This window comes from Rhinatrema bivittatum, chromosome 4, assembly GCF_901001135.1.
Source record: "Rhinatrema bivittatum chromosome 4, aRhiBiv1.1, whole genome shotgun sequence".
Lineage (NCBI taxonomy): Eukaryota > Metazoa > Chordata > Amphibia > Gymnophiona > Rhinatrematidae > Rhinatrema > Rhinatrema bivittatum.
The window spans coordinates 468,854,965-468,865,292 of record NC_042618.1 but is presented as its reverse complement, the minus strand read 5'-3'; the positions used below and the strand labels follow the sequence as shown (position 1 = coordinate 468,865,292).

General features: G+C 42.5%; 1 protein-coding gene across 2 annotated transcripts in view; it reads left to right on the top strand.

The window, feature by feature from the left end:
* CCT2 (chaperonin containing TCP1 subunit 2) overlaps positions 1-10,328 on the top strand; it is a 95,875-nt gene continuing 85,547 nt past the window's right edge. Inside the window, exon 1 of one of the 2 annotated variants that reach the window (XM_029597207.1) lies at positions 1-183. In XM_029597207.1, coding sequence (XP_029453067.1) covers positions 16-183 — 168 coding nt within the window. In that variant the 5' untranslated portion in view covers positions 1-15. The remainder of the gene's footprint in view (positions 184-10,328) is intronic. The other variant, XM_029597208.1, reaches the window with a different exon arrangement.

The window sequence follows — 10,328 nt, the reverse complement described above, 5'->3', positions numbered from 1 at the left end:
TAGAATGCCGCTTAAATGACCACACTAACAGTGAGCCCGTCTAGCAAGAAGCCAAAACGCGGAGGTGCCTGCATGACGTCATTTCCTGGTAAGGGACCCGTCTTCCGGCGACGCGCTCTGACGGTTGGGTCGCGGCACGCGTTCTTTCGCTCGCTCTCTGTACCTGGGTTTGGCGGCGTCATGGTGAGTGTGTCTGACTGGAAAATGGACCGGGAACCCCCCCCCCCCCCCATATTCTCGGGTGCCTTTCCGTCTCCTGGCGGGGAGAGTTCTGAATATTAATGGCCCAGTTCTTCCAGCACGGGCGGGCGAGTGTCTGTGCCTCGCTACGGCCCGAGAGCGGATGGTGAAGCTTCGGTGGCTTTCTGCAGCGCGGCCGGGAAACCCGAGCCCGCCAGACCTCTCTCGGCCTGCTGTCTCCGGCCTCTGTGCTTTGTCCATGAGCTGGCTCTTCTCTAACTGACGTTGCTCGGGCCGCAGTCTCATGACTGGGAAGAAAATATAGCCCATTACTCAAAGTCAGTCACGAAGGAGAGGTCCCGAAACTTTCCCAGAAATGCCAAGGAATAAAATAGCCATGAAGCTGATTTTTTTTTTTTTTTTAATACGGAGTATTAGAAACTCCACTTAAGTACCAGAGATGCTTCTAAAAAAATTCTGAAGTAATATGCATTTCGGGATGGATTTTTCTGTATATTTCTGGTTACCATAACTCGACTTAATCCTTTCACCCAGCAGTTGAAGGTCTGAGCATAACCATTGGTATTGAGTCTCTTTAGATCATTCTATGTAAGTTTTGTATGCAGAATATATTTGATTCACGGAAACTTTACTTGTCTGCCTCACCAAATGCATTCACCAAAACAATATTTATTTACTGATATTTGATATTCCACTTCTTAACACGAATGGCCTCAAAGTAGATTACAGTAGAATTCAGCTAACCGATGATATTTGAATTAGCTATGGATTTCATGTCAGATTCATAGTAGGCCTTTTGGAATCCAGCAGTTGGTAATTCATGGATCTTAACAAAGTTGATGGTTAGGTTGGCGGGCAAGTTTCTGCTGGGAAGGGCTGAATAAGAAACCATGCCTTAGTTTATTTTCCTGAAGGTTAGGTAGCTGGGCTCAAGATAGTGGTAGCATGTTACACATTTTAGGTGTGTAACATGCTATCAGTGGCAGAGGCCAGAGGTGGACTGGAAAGAAGAGCTAATTGGGAAGAATGGAGTTCTCTGGCGGGTGTGTGAGAGAAATTGGATTGAGTCAGCAACCAATGAGAGCCCCGACTTTTACGGTCTGGGGAACAAATAAGCATGGGGTAAATTGCTGATGCAGTTGTTACTACTCTTAACCAATAAGCCCTTTTGATGCAACTCCAAAATTGCTCTCTGCTTCCACAGCAAGGGGGTAAAGGGGAATTGGAATCAGACAGCAACCAACAAGGGCCCTGACTTTTACAGTCTGGGAAACTGATAAGCATAGGAGTAACTTGCACAGCCTGGCAGATACTGCTATAAGCTTACTGGGCAGACTAGATGAACCATTTGGTCCTTTTCTGATGTCATGTCTATGTTTCCAGGTAAGTTGCAAGAAGCAGTCTGGGGCCTGTTTGTTATTTATTTATTTATTTAAAGGCTTTTCTTTGCCGACATTCGTAAGGCACATCATGCCGGCTTACATTGAACTGATATGGTAAGAGGAAATACAAAGAACAAAAAACCAAATCGTAGTCAAAACCAAACAGAGGTAAAACAAAAAGGGAACTAAATACAAAGGAGGCATTATAAAACAGATATTTGAGGGCTAGGTGAGCAAAAGGGGCAGAGATTGGGGGGGGGAAAGAACTTTATACAGTCAATACAATGTTATCTTAACTAAGAATTCGTGTGTCGAGGGAGTACCAAACAGGATTCAGGGACGGGGAAGGTAGCGTACCAGAGAATCAGGGAGAAAGATGAGGAAGGGAGGCGCTAGAGGTGGAAGGTGCGGGGGGGGGGGGGGGGGGGGGCTGGCTGGGGGAAGGTCAATAACAAGAACTGTTTAGGATAAGGTCTACGTTATGTTTGTATCGGGGTAGGCTTGCTTGAAGAGCCAAGGTTTGACTCCTTTTTTGAATTTGGTAAGAGACGGCTCTATACAGAGGGGCGGGGAGCGAGTTCCAGAGGGAGGTACCAGCTATGGAGATAGCCCTTTCTCTGGTGAGGGACAGATGCGCAGACTTGAGGGAAGGGGTATGGAGGGTGCCAGCATGGGCACTTCTTATGGGGCGGTTCGATGTACGGAAGTGAGGCATTTCTTCGAGCCAGGTGTGGTTGAATTTGTGTAGCGAGCAGTGAAGAATGGTCAAGGCTTTGTATTGAGATCGGAAGGTGATAGGTAGCCAGTGGAGTTCCTTTAAAATAGGGGTGATGTGTTCCGTTTTGTTAATGCACTTGAAGACAAAATAGAATGTTTTGAACTTTATCCTGCTTTCCACTGAGAGCCAATGTAGTGTATGTTTTATGTTGTCCAATACTTTGGCTCTTACCAAAATTCTTGTGCCTGTACTGTGTAAGAGCTGGAGGTTTTTCATACTTAGGGACCTTCATTTTGGGTTTTATTTTAAGTTTCCCCAGGAATTTATCAGGGTTTATTATGACAAGAGCAGAAAGAGGAGAACATCAGTGGAAAAGTGACTCATCTTTCTGGGTAAATATTGGAGTTTATTTTGATGGACAGAAGCCAAAACAGTATTAAGCAAATTTCCACACTCATCTACTCAGTAGCATCCTTATTTCTACTTCCATCCCCTAGCATGTCCCTTTCTCTCCCTATCCCACTCACTCACCCAAATTGCAACAACTTTCCCCCTTATTAGAGATGGCTCCAGGCTTCTCCTCTTTCCTTCAGCAGTAATCTTACTGAGGCTTCTGTGCTTGGCAGCACTTCACTTCTGTTTTTGTGTGGGGACAGGGAGCTTGCCGGGAAGTGCTTCTGGTAGGCATGCTCTGCTTCAAATGCTGCATTAGCTGCACCAAGCAGCAGACACTTTGGCTACTTAGGGAAGGGGAGGCAAGTGCTTGTTCTCCACTGTTACATCTGCAACACTGGGAGAGTAAGTGCTTTCACTGGTGGGAGGCAGAACTTGAAATGCCGCAGGTGCTTTGTCCCACATTGGCTTCCAGCAGTTGCTGGAGACCTTGAGACATTGCATCTGCAGCTCTGGAGCTACTCTTTAATCAGTCTAAAATTAGGGAGGAAATTGGTTTAAACTGATAATCACTTTTCAAAATATCTGGGATTTCCTAGCATGTAGCCAGATGGACTCAGGACCAGTGGGTTATGTGCTCCTCTGCTAGCAGATAGGAGATGGAGATTTCATGGCTGATGTCACCCTAGATATACCCCTGCAGTGACCTCAGTTCCTCAGTATCTCTCAATGAGGACACTATCCCCTCACTAGTATGGGGCTAGCGAGATTACAAAAAAAAAAGGAAGCATTTTAATTTAAAGAAGATTTAGCCCCGCTCTCCTGCGGTGATACCTAAGGGTCCCTCCCCAAGTCAAATTCTTGAGGTGATTTCTGATCCCTCAGAGTGTGCCTTGGTCTGGTAGCCGGCTCCCGACATGGACTTAGCTGCTGCAGCGGGTGCAAAGCCAAGAGTGGCAGTGAAGGCCGAAGCCCTCTTCCCCTGCAGCTGGAAACCGTCTCTGCATCGGCCGGTAAGCATTGAGACCAGTAAGTAAAAAAAAAATCTTCAATCCATAGAAGAAGAGCTCCGGCGAGTCTTCTCCTGTCTCCTTGCTTGGCATGCCGTACCGACTCTGTTCTCAATCCCGGCGAGGTAAAAGGGGGGGGGGGGATAGGCCCTGTTTGTGGCTCAGTAGGTCAACCACGTGGCGACCTATGGTGGTGCCATCTTTGCCACTAAATAGGAAATTGAAGCAGTTTATTCTGCTGGTGATTTAATGCATGGATCACTGGCCAAATTATGTCAAGGTAATTGTGTAGTTGGCTCATCTGGCATAGATGCATGAATGAGGCTCTCTCAAATTACCTTAGTAATGTTTCCATGCTGAGGTTCGGATTGAGGTGGACCCCTGGCTTTGTACTGATTCCTTGGGATAATGTGGTAATAGGTGACGACGTTGGCTGATACAGAGGAATTCAGATTTGGAAGGGTTTCATTTGAATTTCTTGTCACTGAACTACTGAGCTATTTCTCCAAAACAGTTCGAGGTTTGCAATGGAAATTTAGTCTGGCCTAATTTTGACACAGAGTTGAAAATGGCAATGTTAAAAGCCTGGATGAGGTCACAGATCAGTGGATGTAAATGTTCAATGGGAAGGTGACTGAGCCTTGTGGCACTACACATGTGAGGACTCTGGGTTTGGAGTATGTATTTGTCCTATGTGACTGTGTTCTGTATGACAGAAAATATTCAAACCAATTAAGGGGCAGTATCTTCAATGCTGATGAACATAAGAAATTGCCATACTGGCTTTTGACCAAGGGTCCATCAAGCCCAGCATCCTGTTTCCAACAGTGGCCAATCCAGGCCATAAGAACCTGGCAAGTACCCAAAAACTAAGTATATCCCATGCTGCTGATGGTAGTAATAGCAGTGGCATTTTCTAAGTCATTTTGATTAATAGCAAGTAATGGACTTCTCCTCCAAGAAAATATCCAAACCTTTTTTTAAACCCAGCTATACTAACTGTACTAACCACATCCTCTGGCAACAAATTCCAGAGTTTAATTGTATGTGGAGTGAAAAAGAACTCTCTCTGATTAGTTTTAAATGTGTTACTTGCTAACGCCATGGAGTGCTCCCTAGTCCTTCTATTATCCGAAAGAGTAAATAACCGATTCACATTTATCCGTTCTAGACCTCTCATGATTTTAAACACCTCTATCATATCCCCCCTCAGCCATCTCTTCTCCAAGCTGAACAGCCTTAACCTCTTTAGTCTTTCCTCATAGGGGAGCTGTTCCATCCCCTTTATCATTTTGGTTGCCCTCCTCTGTACCTTCTCCATCGCAACTATATCTTTATTTGAGAGAGAATGATAAGACCTTGCTCATCAGCAGGCTTTTTTTTTTTTGGTTCAACACAGATGATCCTCACTGGTAAACCAGAGCATGTTAAATATGGTCTTAATCTCTCTCATTTTCTGCTAACGCACTTCCTAATATTTTTTAATCTCTTCAGTATTAAATTTGCCATCTTGTTCCTACTGACAGAAGCCCCAGTGTAATAAGGTACCCTGAGCTGTGTGCACAGTTCTACTTGCAAATGTGTATGCACTTTTTGTAGCAAGGGGTGCAGTGTATGTGTACACAAATTAATGTGCCTCCATTTAAATCCTATGATAGAGGGATTAGCTGTTACTCCCCAATGCAGAGAGGTGGGTAGAAGTAATGATCTGTTTGTGTGAAATTGAGAAGTTTTGCAATCACGACTAGGGGCCTCGTATGGTCATCCCACCATCTCCTAGCCAGTGTGCCCATTCGACGACTAGATGAACTTTTAGATCCGGCAAATCTAGGGCTTCAGGCAACCACGTGGCCAGGAGGTTTGGTAAGTTATCTTTCCTCCAAGCTTTCACTAAATCCCATGAAGCACAAATTCGATCTGTGAGATCGATTTTCTAAATCATCTATTTTGTTTTCGTAAGTCAGCAGCGACTTCTCTATTTTTTTAATTTCAATTTAACAGCCACAGATATATCCTTCAATACTGAGGTGTGGCCTTCTGCCACATCTGGTCAGGGGCTGAATTTAGATAATTTTTAAACCCGCGATCTGATTATTTATTTATTTAGAGATTTTTATATACCGTGATACGTATAGATATACATCACCTCGGTTTACAGTAAACAATAAATTAGCAACAGGCTTTACATTCAACAGGTAATACAGTAAGAAAACAACAGGTAAACATCCGGTTATACAGGAAGTAAACAAATAACAGCCATAGGCTTTACACAAATAACATTATTATTGATTAGTTTTCCTGACAGAGTGGCAACTATTGCTTTAGTTGCATCCTTCATGAAAGACTCCTCACCAGCTGATGGAGGTCCAGATTCTTTCGCAGGCGCCATCTTGGAAGGCCCTGCTCAAGTGGTTCTCTTTTTTGCCACTTTTTATGGGCATCACCCCAGGAGATCGCCACATATAGTGATCTGTCGACATGTAGGGATCTCAGAAGATAGAAATTTGTATAATCAAACACCAGTAGCAGATGAATGCAGATTAGTAGGGGATGGTGTTCAGCGTCTCTCCAGGCTCACCACCTCACGTGACTCCCCAATCACAAATTAAATTTTAAGCATTAAGAAAATGTACATTATGCAAGCATATCGTAAAAAGCAGAAAATTAGGTATGAATTGCGATGTATCAGGATATTTCAAGATTATTCCTTAAAAGTTTCTCAGCAGCAGAAGAAATTCGTGAAGTCTGCTCTACTTTGATTCACAAGCAAGTACACTTCATGTTGCAGTTTCCAGCACGCCTCAGAGTGTGGCATGGAGGCACTTCATAGATTTTTGATATGGCAGAGGTTGCAAAAAAAGTTTTGACAATATAGAGATGTGGGGCTAACATCAGACTGTATTGGCCAGGTACAGGCATAGAGAACCATAGGATATACATCTAACCATGAGTCAAACTTATACTAGCTGGAAGCGAGCAGACATGGGGGCAGATAACACTGTTATTGATGGGATATGCCTCTCATTTCTTTCCTGTTTAACAATATCTAATAGATTTGGGTGGAGACTGGGAGCGGTTCCCCCTATGTTTCAGGCTTGACCTGACCAGATATCTCATCTGTAATAACTGATTTGAAAATTGGCAGAAGATTTCTCTATATAATGAAAGTGCTGAGGAAGACAAAATTATGGTGATCTCTGGATATTGTATTTTAGTTGTACTATCAGCACTTGATGTGGTTGGGATCTCTGTTGATGTAATATTAGCAATAAAGTCAAACTACTTTAATTTTGTGTTGGCAAGGTTTTGCCAAATATATCTTTTATCATGGGGAGATCACCTGGATGTAACTCCACTTACAGTAGAAAATGTATGGGAAGAGCTGGAGAAACTGAAAGTGGACAAAGCCATGGGGCCTGATGAAGTTCATCCCAGGATACTGAGAGAGCTCAGAGATGTGCTGGCGGGTCCGCTGTGTGACCTGTTCAGTAGATCCCTAGAAACAGGAGTGGTGCCGAGTGATTGGAGAAGAGCGGTGGTGGTCCTGCTGGTGAAGACCAGAACTGTGAAGGACTTCAAAGGGGCGTGGGGTAAACACTGTGGATCCATAAAATCTAGAGGACGTGAATGAATGTGGAAAAAAGGATTTGCATTCACAAAAAAGCGGGGAGTAGCTTGCTTGTTACAGCGGTTACTACCCCAAACCAAATAAGCCTGATACTTCACTTTCAATGCATATCCAGCATAGCTCTCTGCTTCAACGGCAGGGGGAATGAAGAAAAGTGGATCTATATACAGACAACAACCAACAAGGACTGAATTACATAGTCTGGGTAAACAAATAAGCATGGGTGTAGCTTGCTTATTGCGGCGGTTACTACCCTTAACTAATTAAGATAGATAGTTCACTTAGATGCAGCTCCAACACTGCTCTCTGCATTAGTGGTGGGGGTGGAAGGGAGAGAGAACCAAAAGGTTACTAAGAGCCAAGAGTAACAAGTATGAGGGAAAAAAAAAAAGTGGAAAGCTTGCTGGGCAGACTGGATGGGCCGTTTGGTCTACTTATTTATTTTTATTTATTTATTTAAAGATTTTTTTTATATACCGCGGCACGTGTGGCACATCACCTCGGTTTACAAACAACATTGATTCAGCAAATGGCTTTACAATAAAACTTATTAACCAGTGGCATTAAACAAGAAGTAATTTTCACCAATAACTAGGAGAATAAATAATCGTTAAGAGGGTAATAATGTTGACTACGATAGAAAATAACCGTGGAGAAGAGAAAAGGAGAGGAGCCAACCATTAGTAAGAGACGATAAGTACCTAGGAGGGAGTATTTTGGGTAGAGGGTGGGTAGGGGAGGAGAGGGAGAAAGTGGGAGGTGGTAAAAGCAACGTCAGCGGGTTGAAAGTGTCACAATCAGTTCATGGTAGGTTTAATGTGTCCCAGTCTTTGCCGTCATTTCTATGCCTCTATGCCCCGGTGTGGATGAAGTTAGAGAGTTTGGCTCCAGTGATGCTCCTGGATATTTCCTCTTTCCTTATATGAAGACATAATTCCAGGAATATCTTAAGGAAAAATGGGAGGCTTTTGGTATTTTTAATGCCCGACATCATTGTGTGCCAGTGTTATTTTGGGAAACTGCTAAATCAGTTCTTATGGGAGACATCATGGCTGGTAAGGTCCACAAGACATGTATAATAGCTAGAGAGGTTTTGAGATTAGAGGGTCAACTGAGAGGAGCGTTTTATTTCACCGCAGCCCAACCCCACAGACAGATACAATATCTAGCAGCACAAGATAAATTAAATACTTGGCTGCACCAGCGCATGAAAAAAAGTATGTTTTTATTATAACTCAAATGTTTTCTATATGATAAACCTGGTTGAATAATGGCTAATTTATTTTATTTAACATTTTTCTATACCACATAAACAGGCAAAATGCAGATCTAAACTTTTACAATTAAAATACTACATAATCAGCAAAGTAAAACTAAAAGCAAAACATACCATAAAAGATAAAACAAACACATTTTGGGAGGGAAGGGAGAGTATTTCTTCTTGAGATTGATCTAAAAATTCTGGTTTGGGAGTCAGGAAAGGCAAGTGAAAGAAGTTTTAACTGCTTTTTTGAATTAAGCATAGGGCAGATGAAACCTATATTACGGCTATGCGAGGTAGGAATGGGAATCTGGTACATTCTACTAGGGAGCTAAGCCAGATTTTTTATCAGTATTATAAGGATCTGTATACAGCGTATAATGGAAATCTTTGCCTAAACTGACAGCAGCCCAGCTGGAATTTTTGAATTTTCCTATCAGTGATGAAGAGGTTTGGAAGGTAATTAAGCAATCTAAACTCTTTAAATCTCCGGGACCAGATGGGTTGCCTGGGGAATTTTATAAATTGTCAGATGAAGTAAGTGGATCTTTGGTGTCAGTTTTTGAAGCATTATTGCAAGTTGAATCACTCTTATGGTTCTGCCTAAACCTGGGCAAGATCCAGCAACGCCTGGAACTTATTGGCCAGTTTCATTGTTTGAATGAGACTTGACAAAGATATATGCCAGTCTATCAGCCATTTTCTTAAAATATTTGGTGGATCAGAACAAGTTGGTTTTGTGAAGAGGAGAACTCCAGTAGCAAATATATGGAAAATACTGGCCACAATGGAGTATGTATCTTGAAACCATTTGAAATCCCTGTTGATTTTTTATGTCAAAAAGACAGTTGACAGGGTGAACTGGATGTTTTTTGTTTGAATCTTTAAATATGTGTGTCCTAGAAAGAACCCTTTGTGTTTTCTTCATTTGTTATACAAAAATCAGAGGGCTGATATTTTGGTAAATGGAGAATTATCCCCTGAATTTCTTCTTGGTAGGGGTATCAGATGAGGCTGTTCGCATTCTCCTCTGTTCTAGCTTTAAGACCCTCTTATGTCACACATCCAGTTATAAAGGGTATAGCCATACATTTGAAACAGTTCAAGCTATCTGCTTTTGCAGATGACTTATTACTATATGTATTGGTTCCAGAAACTTCCTTGCCAGCATTACTACAAGAACTTAGAGTTTACGGACCACTTGCAGGATTCAAGTTGAATCTCAAATCTGAAGCTTTGGCAGTGGGGGATTGGCATGTACAGGGATGGTAGGGGGAGGTTTCCTCTGAAATAGATTGATACTTGGATACGGTATTTTGGGAATTTTCCTACCAAAGGATTTGAATCTGCTTTGAGATTAATGTACAAAAGTTATTAGAAACTACAAAGCATACTTTTGTGGCTTGGACCCCTCTTGATTTTTCTCTAATTTCCTTGTACTTACCCAGATCAGTCCAGACCGTGGATTGAGCCTCCTGTCCAGCAGGTGGAGACAGACCAAAACTGTGAGGGTATTCTATATCAGGACAGAGCCTACCCTACACCCCTTCAGTATTCGTCTGTCTCCAGCAGGTGCAGGCAGCTGAAGCTACTGTTCCCCTTCTCTTGCTTCCCTTAGTTTCCCTGAAGGGATTTTCTTTACTTTTGGTCTGGATCAAGCAAGTATTAAATTCTTGTTTAAAAAAAAAAAAAAAAAAAAGGACTTTGAAAGTTTTCTCTCTTTTTTTTTTTTTTT